Here is a 12,360-nt window from a genome sequence, read left to right on the forward strand (position 1 = left end):
TTGGTTATGCGGTTTTTTCTGTAGTTATAAAGTGTTTTTTGTTGGAATTTGAAAGAGAACTAAAAGTGTAGAAGATTAATTTTTTGATTACAAAATGTTATTAAAACAATTGTATACTTAAAGACTATAAGTAATGGATCATAGCGAGCACATGTTGGGCTCAAAAAAAAAGACAACAAATTAGTGAAGTGTGTGAATTTTAAGTTAGAATTTTTCCACTAAAAAAATCATGTAATACTTCGGTAAATTTACAAAACTGCAATTAAGATTAACAACTGCTGTTACATTTAAGCATAAGTTACAAAAGGTGGTCTTTTCAATGTCTGTAATAATTTTACGTAATATTAAATTACGTATTATGCTAATATCATAAAATAGTGAGAAACACAAACAAAAAGAATAAATAAATACTGCAAGAAATTTTGCAAGATTGTATTTCAAGTGTTTTTTTTTACCAATATCTTTGAAACTAAATGGTCGTAAATTTTACATTAGACTCAGGCTATTCTGATAGTTTCGAGACAATCTGTTATAACACTTTAATTATTTTGGTTTTATTCCTTTTTTTAGCCGTACCACTTGATAAATCTAACATTTTAAACAGTACCTGAAAATAACTAATTAAATGTAACTAAAAATAGTTAATTAAAAATACAAAAAAAAATAAAAAAGGGCTTAAATAATGATCAATTAATTTTTTATTTTAAAACTTTTGGTATTTTGAGAGCTTTTTCTAATAATATTTTTTATACTATTGATGGTACCGTAAAAACAAAAGCAGATTTGGAATTCTCTGAAAATTCTGCATTAGATTCCAGTTATTCTGATTGTTTAAGAACTCAAGACAAGTTCTTATAACTTATAACATTTTTTGGTAATTTGAAAAGTAATTTTATTTTATTTTTTACAGCGGTACCATTTTTATAAATTAAATTGTCCAGGCAGTATCTAGGAATTAATCTATCTAAAAAGTTATTTACTTAAAAATACTAAAAAACTAGAAGAAAAGAACTTTAAAACCTATCTAATAAGTAGAATTTTTCAAGTAGTTTTTTACTAATATCTTTTAAACTATTGGTCATACCGTAAATACAAAAACAAATGTGGATTTCTCAGAAAATTTCGCGTTAGATTTCGGCCACTTTAATTATCTAGAATCTTGAAACAATTTTTTAAAACACATTATTTGGGCACTTTATGGTAATGTAAAAATTAATTTTGGTTTTATTCATTTTAATTAATTAATTATTAATAAATTATTATTATTATTATTCTTAATTAATTTAATTAATTAATTTTACTTTCGAATAATAACTGAGATCCCCATGGTGGTCGCCCATTATATCACCCTTTGTGTGGTATCTACCAATATCGCATATTTTGTTTTTGTTGCCATTCTGAACCAGTTGTATATTCTAAAAGTAGGTAAACATTTTCCAACTGTTTTTCTAACTGTCGATGTGATTAATCGATTACTCGAAATCAAAATCGCCCAGGCCTAGTTAGTACCACTCTAATACCAACTTGAGAAAAACAAATTGTAGCGCCCCAAATTTCAAAACCGACATGAAGCTAGTCGCAAGCCATCAACGCGCCGCCTCCACCACGCCTTCGAACGCAAAGCCAATCGCATGCTTTTAAAAGCATCGCAAACGCTTGAACATTCGACAGGTTTCACTCTCGGCACCCGACGCGCCTCCTCCCACCTCGACCCCTCCTACAACGGGGAGGAGTTTGACAACGAGCAAGAACTAGAGAATTATCTAGTGTGCGTGATCGCGCTACACAAACTGATGCAAATCGAGCAAGCCTTGATCAAGGGCATAATCGCGCCAAGGCACCAGCCCCGAGTTTTCGAATTGATAGTCAGGGAGGCCATGGACACAATCGTCCAAGATGGCGAGGTTTGTAGCCAGGGTTGTGTTATCACTTTTTTAAAAAGGTTTCAGAATATAGTCTCGCGTGCGAAGAAATGCATCAGTCGGCACGATTTCGGCACAGTTTTGGTCGTTTTCCCGATTTTGAAGCAGCTGCGTTCGCTGAAACCCGAGTTTGAACGAACGGTGGAGGAGTGCGATTTGAATGTCAAGTCGAAGTTTGACGCCATTTTGGGGATGTTGCACTCGACGGTGAGCGATTTGATTGGTTGTTGGTGGTGTTTGATTGGTTGCTAGGGGGCGAAAGCACTCGAGGACTTCATCGAGAGTTTACGGTCCGATTCGGTGACGCAGTTGCCTAGCGACGGGACCGTGCACGAGCTCACAAGCAACGTGATCATGTTTTTGGAACAATTGCTCGATTATACCGACACTATTGGCATGGTTCTGGCACAGGATGTTAGTTATTCGAGACAATTGGACCGTTTGAAGGCCGCTGACACGAACAAGGCCCTTCTGGGCCTTTATATTAGTAATAATTTTTGATCAAACTTGAGTGGACGTTTTTATTTTTCGAATTTTAGAGAAGGTTTTAGTGCAGTTGAACCACACGTTGATTAGTAAAAGCGAACAGTATAGTGACCCAGCTTTGAAGGCAATTTTCCGCTTAAATAACAACAATTATGTGCTGAAGTCGCTCCAGCGCAGCTCATTACTGGAGTTGTACCTAATTTCCGAACCGAAATGTGAGGAATATTACTATAACTCTATCCAAGAACACAAGAAAGCTTACTCGCAAAGGTATCAGTAGTGAATGGGAGGGTGGCGCCCTCTATGTATATTTTTCAGTTGGGGCAAACTCTTGAACTACATCTGGTGTGACGACTCGCCTGTTAATCTTTTGCACGGTGATAAGCTCCGTGATAAAGACAGGGCCGTAATTAAGGAGAAATTTGCTGTGAGTGGCCTTAAAACCTAAAAAATGGCGCCACAAAACGGTTTTTTCAGGGTTTTAATAAAGAAATTGAAGACATCGCCAAAGTTCAGCGCGGATATTCGATTCCAGACGTCGAATTGCGCGAAAGTATCAAAAGGGATAATAAAGAGTTGATTATTCCGAAATACAATTCGTTTTATAACATGTAAGTGAGTTGGTTGTGTGTAAAAATTAAATTGTGTGTGTGTTTCACAGGTATGCAGGTGTCCAATTTACAAAGAACCCGGAAAAGTACATCAAGCATAAGCCTGATGAGGTGTCCGCGGTTATTGACCGTTTCTTTGATGTGGCGGCCTAAATATAGAATTTGAAAGTTTGATAAATAAATAAATTTTTCCGAAACTTGGGTTTTGTCATATTTTTTGTGCCCCCAGCCGATTTTTTGTTGCCATAGGCGATTTTTTGTGCTATTTTTTGTGAGCTCCGACAAAATTGATTTTATTTTTCAGCACTAGAAAATTGTAATTTTGTAATTTTTCGAAAAGTCGTTTTTTGTCGAAGTTTTTGTGACCATCGCCAATTTTTTGCGCCATTTTTTGCTACCACCCGCGATTTTTTGTGCTATTTTTTGCGAGCTCCGACAAAATTTATTTTATTTTTCAGCACTAGAAAATTGTAATTTTTCGAAAAGTCGTTTTTTATCGAAGTTTTTGTGACCTAGCCAATTTTTTGTGCAATTTTTTGCTACCACCCGCGATTTTTTGCGCTATTTTTTGCTACCACCCTCCATTTTTTGCGAACTTCAAGAAAATGCATTTTATTTTTCAGCACTAACAAATTTTCACTTTTCGTAAAGTTGTTTTTTGTCGCAGTTTTTGTGACCATAGCTGATTTTTTGCTCTCTTTTTTGCGACTACAGCTGATTTTTTTATGGGGGGACGGGAGGAAATAAAGTTTCGAATTTTTAACAGTTCGTTTATTTTAATTTTTTTTTTAATTGCTTTGAACTCGCCTTACACGAGTTGTATCGGCCTCAACAATTTCGCGTCCAATTTGTTCGTTTTGTGCTTCCGTGCCAATTCGACTCTCACCAACGTAAAAATTTCCAAAACGATGCAAACTTCCGGTTCCTCGACAGTCCTTGGAAATTTAACAAAAATCTTCCACATCTTCTTCGCAGTTTCCTCATCGCTTGAACTTTTCCTTACTTTAATTTCCTCACTTTTCCACGTAACTTTATCCCCAAAATTCTAATAAACAAAACATGACAAACAAAAACAAACCTAACACAACTTACATTTGTATAAATCCTGACAACACTTCCCGTCCTAATCACAATAACATCAATAGACCTTTCTTTCGCATCCACAACCACTGCATTTTCAATCACTGGTTGATTCTTTTCGACAAAATGGGCCAAAAACAGGTCACTACTAGCCTCCCCGGCCCGCTTGGCGTGATATTTCTGCCGGTTACACGTTTCGGCAATCGTTGCCACCTCCTCAGGCGCCCAAGTGGGTTTCTCTCGATAGTTTAAACTCGCTGCGAGCAGTCTGTGCACCATTATGTCAGCATATCGACGGATTGGTGACGTAAAGTGGGTGTAGATGGGTATACTGAGGGCGTAATGACTGTAATCGAGCTCCTCCTCAAGGGCACCGGCACAAAAATATCGCGCCCTCTTCATAGGCTTGGCCAGGAGGTGGTTGAGGACGATCATGCGGGCTTTGCCAAAATCGTCCTCACTGATGTACTTGTTCAAGGAGGCTTGGATGCCCCCCGAAGTGGAGATGTCGATGTGGAGGCCCAGGGTTTCGAGGCTTTTTTGGAGCTCGGTCATCATGGTCGGCTTGGGCGCCTCGTGAAGTCTTCACAATTATTATTATTATTTCATTTATTATTGATAAACATAAAAATAAATGGTGCAGACTACGGAGGACTATAAGTTAGGAGACGAATCGCGATACTTAATCGCAGGATTTTCTGAACCCAAAAAAATAGTACGGTAGAGTAAAAATGAGGGCGCTTCGAGCGGTATACCGACTCGGCGCCTAATTTTAATTATTGGAAAAAATACATAAATGTTAAATTTTGCATCCTAACAGACTGAGAAAAACTGACGATTTAAATTTTCAAAGGAAACTACAGTAAAAAATTATTTAAAGTTTATGCTTTGGTAAAGCACTACCATGTATTGAAAGACCGAGAACAAAAAATTGTTACCAAATGCAGTTTCGTTTTTTGGGACCGAATTAGAATTCGGAATTAAGTTATATTAAATTAAACTGTTAGCTTAAAATCAATCACTTTATAAAGGCTACGTGATTCCAAGACCATTTCGTTTTGATTTTGGTCTACAAAGGGATTTAAAAATATTAGGTGGTACATATTATTCTGATTTAAAAATTGTGTCAGATGTAATAAATTGTGCAAGAACCAAGGGCTCGAAGTATTGGAGAAATTATAAATAGTTATTGTAATGTTTAATTATATGTTCTTCCAAATTTTAATACTGATTCAAGACCCAAATTTCTTAATTTTTGCTATACTATTTAATTTAGTTATAAAGAAATATAATAAAAAATAAACAAAACACAAAAATATTTTTTTTGCAAACAAAATTTAGCAAAGTTTCAAACCGAAATATATAGATTCCACTGGAGCGGACCAGTAGCTCCCCGAACGGCCGTTTTTTTGACACTGGACAGATAACGAAAAAACCAATAACTAACTTTTTATTAAACTTCTTGTTGGATTTCCTTGGCGTGGAAAATATTTAATTTATTTAAAAATATTTAATTTATTTAACTTTTTATTAAACTTATCGAATTGGCATGGGGGTAACAAACGTAATTTTGAAAATTTAAGATTTTTAAGATAATCTATTTTTAAAACCATAATAAATCGAGTTTGTGTAGGAATATGTACTTCTGGGTGTTGCCAACTTGATTTAACTTTGATTGAGTTAAAAAACATTGTAAAATGGTGAAAAACTCACCTCAGAAAGGCCAGGTCCGGGTAGGCCTCATTTATCCACTTGGCCACGGTCATGTTGGCCAAAAGCATAAACTCCTCTATTAATCTATGCGCTGGTTTATTTTCACAAATGTAAAACTCTTTCGGTTCTCCGGTTGCTGGATCCAGCACGAAACCAATTTTAATTTGATCAATTTTCAACGACCCATTTTGCCTCCGTTTCTCCCTCAAACAAACGGCAATCCTTTGCAAATCATTGACCCGCTTACTGAGATCATGTGCATTAAACCCGTTGTAAATCTCCGGAAGCTCGTCTCGTTCAAACTTCCGGTCCGGATCATCAATCATGACTTGCGCATGCTCGTAGGCTAGTTGAACACATGAATTGATCACTGATCGCTTGATCCGAAAATCGACTATATCACCAGTCGGTGTCAACTCCCAAAAAACACTAAATGCGAGTTTATCTTCACCCGGAAGTAGCGAACAATGGAAGCACAACTCCACCGGAAGCATGTGATACACACTGTCAACCATGTAGATCGTAGTAGCTTTGCTTTTCACAATTTCGTCCAGTCGCGTGTTTTCCGGAAGGAAAAACGAAGCATCGGAAATGTGAACGCCAACTTCGTAATTCCCATTTGGCAACTCCTTGCACGACAAAGCATCGTCCAAATCGCGTGCTGTGATTGGATCAATCGTAAAAACACACTCTTTGCGTAAATCCTCACGATTTTTTAAGTCACTTGTTGAAATTTTCGAACTTTTTGGCAGGAATGGCCTGATATCGTCACCGAACGGAGTCGGATCGAGACAAAATTCGCGCAAAATCGCCAAAGACTCGATTTTGAGATCACCACTCAAACCCAAATTCTCGGTAATCGTGCCTATGGCATACTTTACGTCTTTCCAATCCGTTATTTTAACGATGAAAAGAATGTCTTGGTATAGTTGGGGTTTGGATTGGAAACCACTTGGCCAACTTATTCTCGGAATTTTGATTTTCGGGATGCGTTTGTCGCGTGGGGTGAACAGGGCGTACTCTTTATTCTTTTCAATGGGGGCAAGGAAACCAACAGCGGTCCGGGGGTGAATCTGGAACGAACCGCCACTGGTGTAACAATTGCGATATAGGCAACCAAAAATACAAGGCGACACGAATTTACGAATCTAAGGCACTTAAATTGAAAAATTACATATGTTTTTTACAATTATGAAACAATTCTTGTATTCACACTCACAATTATGTTAATTGAAAAATTTTGAGGCACAATTAAATAAAGCCGGTAAAGTAAAATCCTGTAAATTGTTGACGTTTGTCAGGCATAGGCGACTCGTTGAGTAAAAAAGGGGTTTGGTTAAAAAAATACCTTCTTTGTGATGTAAACAACCTCCATGGTCTTTTTCTTATCTTCCGTTTCTGTTTTGAGCCTCAAAACGACCTCGTCGCCGTCAAAGGCCCGGTTCCGGTCCAAAACGGACGTAATCATATAATCCGTCTTGGAAACATCCTCATTTCCCACATAACTTTCTTTCGCATTTTTGGGGTTAATCCTAATATAACCCTTCATCAACTCCCTTGTTTCCAGCCCGGACTCGACCTCCGCCTCGCTTAAATACTCCGGGAAAAAAACACGTTCTTTCCGCTTCCCTTTCTTCTTTTTCGAGGAACTAGCTTCGCGAATTCCATTAACAGCCAAATTGGAAATTTTCTGTAAGAGGTTTAGGGCCGAGTTGGGGTCACAGCTTGGCACTCTCGTGTGAAATAAACTGCACTTGAGCAAAGACTGTAAGTTGATGGGGCCTTGGGACTGGTCTCGCAGTTTGTAGACAGTGGCATGGGGGCTGCCGACCGGTTGAATGTGGAAAGTTGGCAGTAGAGGCAGCAGGTCGACGTCGGGGGGCGAGTCAGTGTCTTTCTTGGAGCGGGTGCGGGGCTTCCGACGCGTGCGTTTTTTCTTCTTAAGGTCAGGGTCGGTTGTCTTGACGGTCGTTGAGGTGCTTGGTCCCGGGGAATTTGTCATTTTGATAAGTTTGTGGCGAAGTAAGAGTGAAAAAATATTGTGAAATGTCGATAAACGTCACATTTTTCAAGTGCCAGTAAAGTGGGGTTAGGGTGCAGTCAGCCAAACAAATCTTGAACAAAACATTAAATAAAAAGTTGTGCACGGATGTATTGCTGGTTGCATAACACAGATATAAATCAAACGAAATATAAATTAGAAAAACAATTTATTTACAATTCGTTTTCGCACATTGTGTCAAAAGGACACTCCAAATCTTTGTTGTAATAATTAATAAAAGTGTCAAAGTCGCACAAATCGCTGTTTGGGCAACTTTGTAAACGGACAATGTCCTCCTGATGCATTGTCAAGACTTTTTTCCGCCCTTGGCAGCTAAAAATGTAGAATAATTAATTCACAAATCCTTGTAGCACCACACAAATGCCTTACTCAAATAAAATAAAAATTAAATTAGTGCCAAACGAATCAATTTGGCTCACTTTCCAATTTCTGTCCGAATTTTTATCGTAATCGTCGGCTAGTAAATGCTTTTCCTCTTTGTACAACTCTAAATGGGCCAACATTTTTAATAAAGTTCCAGAATGAGTAAAATAGACAGTTGATTTTGGAAGACTTTCGTTACTAAAATTTGTCATTAAGGAACATTTAAAATAATGCAAAATAGTTACGTTTGGAAAAATTCGATCATGTTGGTCAAAGCAGGACATGCTTGTTTATATGTCAATTCGTGTCCATAGCCATCTATCCAATAATATTTCAAGTCTTCAGCGTACTCCATTACCTAAGATAATTCAAAAAATAAATAAATAAATACATTATTTCTGTTATTTTACTTTAAAATCATCGTTACTAAAAACCGAACACCATGGTGATCTCTTTCTCTTGTTCCAAGCCGTTTCAAAGGCACAAGTCATATACATTGCATGAACATCACCTAAAAATCAAGTAACCGCAAAGAAATTTAAAAGTTCCCGCCTTACTAAAATCAAATTCATTGTCAAATCCCAGTCGCTTGTTAATGCCTTCAATTGTTTTAGTCATAGTGGCGCTATTTTCAAATTTAGTTCTTTCTTCGAGAGCTTTCGGATTTTTACTAACTTCCTTTCTCCACTTATTACACAACTTGTAAAACTACAAGAAAATTAACTTTGTATATTTGAAAAAATGTATTAGGTACCCTTAAAATCGGATCTTTCTTCAAAGGTTCAGGAAAACTGATATCTTTAACCACGTTTCGTCCAAAAAGCCCGGCAGCGAACGCCTGTGCACTTTTCTTCGTCCTTTGTGTGGCGGTAAATTTGAACTAGAAACGCAAAACCCTACTGAAAATTCCCCACCACTGCTACCAACCTTAAAGGCCGAATCGCTGTAAACACTTGTTAAAATCCCCGGGAAACGACTTTGCAATCTCTCGGCTAACAAAACCATTTCGTCTTCGCCCTCATGCGTCAATTTCTTCTCATCATTGGCCTCCAATTTAGGACTCCACCCCCGGAACAAATCCAAATCAAAGTTGTTAATTTCGCCGTTTCCCTCAGGAAAATTCTCCAGAATTGCATCACGAATTTCAACAAGTCTCGTGTTCATACGTTCGATCAACTTCACGTTGGGGTTCCGCGTCCCGTGACGTACCATAGCCCACAATTTAACGGCCTTGCAGTCTTTGGAAAAACGCAAAATTATGCTAAATTCCGACGGGGATTTGCTTACCGTCGTATTTTATTTCACTCGTGCTGTAGTTAGCCACGATTCTGTACGGAGTTTTGGTCCCTAGATATGTTTCATAGTCGTTTAAGGCCTTGCTACATTTCTTGTCGCTCTTCACGACACAAAAAATCACAAGAAAAACACACAAAACGTAATTTGGAGCGCCGAAAAGTGCCATTTTGTGACGTGGCGACTGTTGGATTTGCTACAACGGTACTAATGGTCTCATGGGGCTTTTAAATCCATTTTATGGGACAAAATAGGTGAATGTACCGTTATTCTAACCTAAGAACGGTGACACCTTTGACACCTGTCAAAGATGTAAACACCGCACACTACAACTACGACGACCAATAATAAAAATTTGGTATAAAAATACTAAAAAAACCTTAATTTAAATTATTGGTTTGTCGAATAGTTTACGTAACGCGAAACCATCAACTCAACACATGCTTAATCATATCGGTGAAGACAGCACCAAAAAGGGTGCTGGCACCATGAACATTACAGTCGACCAGACAATCGGAGCTAGCACCATTTCCCCCACCATTCTCATTTTTTACAGCCAAGTTCACACCAGGAAAATTATCAAAATAATCGTAAATCATTATAAAAACATCAATAAGCTGTTACGTTAACTTGCATATCACATTTGTAGAACATCTCCTGGCCATTCTAATGTGTTTCTATTACAAATTAAAACTTAACTGCATTTAATTTCTGCATTTTTTATTCTCATATTGAAGCAATGCAAACTGATTTTTTTCACCCCCTTTATATCCTGCAATTTCCTTTATTTTTGCAAGAGATTAAGCCCTTCGATAGGACCTTCGACTGTAAAAAAATCATGTTCGGACAAACACCCCTTGCAAACTTTATCTTTAAAAATTCAATACAGTATTTAGAATGGCCCCAGAAATAAGAATCAGTTATTACAGGAAAGGAGAAAAATAGTAAGAATAATGAATAAGAATTTTGCAAAATGCTTTTATAGAAAAGCTGTTGTACTTTATGTTTTATTACGTGGTAAACTTAATACACGTTAACACGTCCTTCATAAGCGGTTAAACAGCCTTTTTCATGAAAATGTTTGACACGAGAAGTTCAATTTTGCCCTATATACATTTCAATAAACCTCAATGAAGTTTATGCCGTTGACTCAAGATAGATTTGTCTGCCCTTAAACATATTCAATAATAATTAATAACGCTCTAAAAGAGCAGAGACGGACACAGAATTCATAAAAGTAAAAATTTTTACATGTCCAAATGATAACATAACCTTACTTTTAAAACCGAATTTTCTGAAGACTTAAAACTAACACAGTTTGTGGCGATACCACTAATTTTCGCACCAAAATTTCACATTGTCAGTCACCAGTTGAAATAGAAACATACGTTTTTATTTTTCCATTAATTGCATGCGAAACTTTTATAATTCCAGACGTTTATAGACAAATACATTTGTCATAATTAATTTTTCTAGATCAATATTGTTCTATTTCGAATAATTCTGTGTGTGAATGTTTCTAAATTTGAAGGATTGTGCCAGTGTATGTTTCTGGTGATGCCTGTTTTAGATTGGGTATGACGTCACATCCGTGACGTATCCCGAGGTTAGGTGTGCGGCGCAGGCGGCGAGGGCGGAGCAGTCGACAGCGAGCAGCGGCACGGGTCAGATCGGGAGCGCGAGAGGCGGTTTATTTAAATTATTGTGACGTTTCGTTAATTTATTCAGTTTGTTACTTGCCGCTGTCGCGAACGGACATGTGCTCGAGCAAATCTAAATTTTCCGGTTTAAATTTTAAATTCGGTCCGTTTAAGAAGATGATGGCATCGGAACAGAAGACAAAGGTTAGTGCATTTTTTTTTCATTTGCGTTTAATTTATTTTCATTGTCTTGCTACAAACGGTAGCAGACGTGCGTTTTAATTTTTTTAATGCGGTGTTGAAAAGTCATAGTTTGAGTGACTCATTTTAAATACAGTAACTATAAATAAAATAAAACACTCAACTCAAAATTTAATGCAAATAAAGCTTGTTTTTTGGTTTCATTTTTATTATATTTTTTTATGCTACAAACGGTAGCCAACGTGGAAGCGATACTCAGGTACGTCCATTTTATTTTTGTGTCGTATTTATTTATTTCACAATTTCCTTAAAATTTAATTGCAATCATAGTGTTGTGTACACCGGCTCTAAATGCGGTGTTGAAAAGTCATAGTTTGAGTGACTCATTTTAAATACAGTAACTATAAATAAAATAAAACACTCAACTCAAAATTTAATGCAAATAAAGCTTTTTTTTGGTTTCATTTTTATTATATTTTTTTATGCTACAAACGGTAGCCAACGTGGAAGCGAAACGCAGGTACGTCCATTTTATTTTTGTGTCGTATTTATTTATTTCACAAACCAATAATTCCTTAAAATTTAATTGCAATTATAATGTTGTGTACACCGGCTCTAAATGCGGTGTTGAAAAGTCATAGTTTGAGTGACTCATTTTAAATACAGTAACTATAAATAAAATAAAACACTCAACTCAAAATTTAATGGAAATAAAGCTTTTTTTTTTGGTTTCATTTTTATTATATTTTTTTTTATGCTACAAACGGTAGCCAACGTGGAAGCGAAACGCAGGTACGTCCATTTTATTTTTGTGTCGTATTTATTTATTTCACAAACCAATAATTCCTTAAAATTTAATTGCAATCATAATGTTGTGTACACTGGCTCTAAATGCGGTGTTGAAAAGTCATAGTTTGAGTGACTCATTTTAAATACAGTAACTATAAATAAAATAAAACACTCAACTCAAAATTTAATGCAAATAAAGC

At 36.6% G+C, this 12,360-nt stretch overlaps 3 protein-coding genes across 3 annotated transcripts in view; 1 reads left to right on the forward strand and 2 right to left on the reverse strand.

The window, feature by feature from the left end:
- Positions 1 to 3,220, forward strand: part of Exo70 (Exocyst 70) — a 52,234-nt gene extending 49,014 nt beyond the window's left edge. The window contains exons 6-12 of the mRNA XM_064357614.1: positions 1,545 to 1,904; positions 1,950 to 2,129; positions 2,175 to 2,409; positions 2,462 to 2,678; positions 2,727 to 2,835; positions 2,886 to 3,019; positions 3,070 to 3,220. Of these exons, the coding sequence (XP_064213684.1) occupies positions 1,545 to 1,904; positions 1,950 to 2,129; positions 2,175 to 2,409; positions 2,462 to 2,678; positions 2,727 to 2,835; positions 2,886 to 3,019; positions 3,070 to 3,172 (1,338 nt within the window). The 3' untranslated portion in view covers positions 3,173 to 3,220. The remainder of the gene's footprint in view (positions 1 to 1,544; positions 1,905 to 1,949; positions 2,130 to 2,174; positions 2,410 to 2,461; positions 2,679 to 2,726; positions 2,836 to 2,885; positions 3,020 to 3,069) is intronic.
- Positions 3,221 to 3,775: 555 nt separating this feature from the next.
- On the reverse strand, positions 3,776 to 7,926 carry Dis3l2 (Dis3 like 3'-5' exoribonuclease 2). Its single transcript, XM_964038.5, has 4 exons — positions 7,161 to 7,926; positions 5,813 to 6,885; positions 4,112 to 4,682; positions 3,776 to 4,064 (listed from the first exon to the last, which is right to left on the reverse strand). The coding sequence occupies exons 1-4, from the start codon at positions 7,812 to 7,814 to the stop codon at positions 3,828 to 3,830; spliced, it is 2,535 nt and encodes an 844-aa protein (XP_969131.2). The 5' UTR covers positions 7,815 to 7,926; the 3' UTR covers positions 3,776 to 3,827.
- A 77-nt stretch (positions 7,927 to 8,003) lies between these two features.
- LOC657509 (multiple inositol polyphosphate phosphatase 1) lies at positions 8,004 to 9,992 on the reverse strand. The gene is made up of 8 exons (XM_015982726.2): positions 9,525 to 9,992; positions 9,165 to 9,475; positions 8,992 to 9,117; positions 8,795 to 8,945; positions 8,648 to 8,748; positions 8,483 to 8,595; positions 8,244 to 8,435; positions 8,004 to 8,186 (listed from the first exon to the last, which is right to left on the reverse strand). The coding sequence occupies exons 1-8, from the start codon at positions 9,697 to 9,699 to the stop codon at positions 8,027 to 8,029; spliced, it is 1,329 nt and encodes a 442-aa protein (XP_015838212.1). The 5' UTR covers positions 9,700 to 9,992; the 3' UTR covers positions 8,004 to 8,026.
- Between the last annotated feature and the right edge of the window lie 2,368 nt (positions 9,993 to 12,360).

The sequence above is a fragment of the Tribolium castaneum genome, chromosome 6 (assembly GCF_031307605.1).
Source record: "Tribolium castaneum strain GA2 chromosome 6, icTriCast1.1, whole genome shotgun sequence".
Classification (NCBI taxonomy): Eukaryota; Metazoa; Arthropoda; class Insecta; order Coleoptera; family Tenebrionidae; genus Tribolium; species Tribolium castaneum.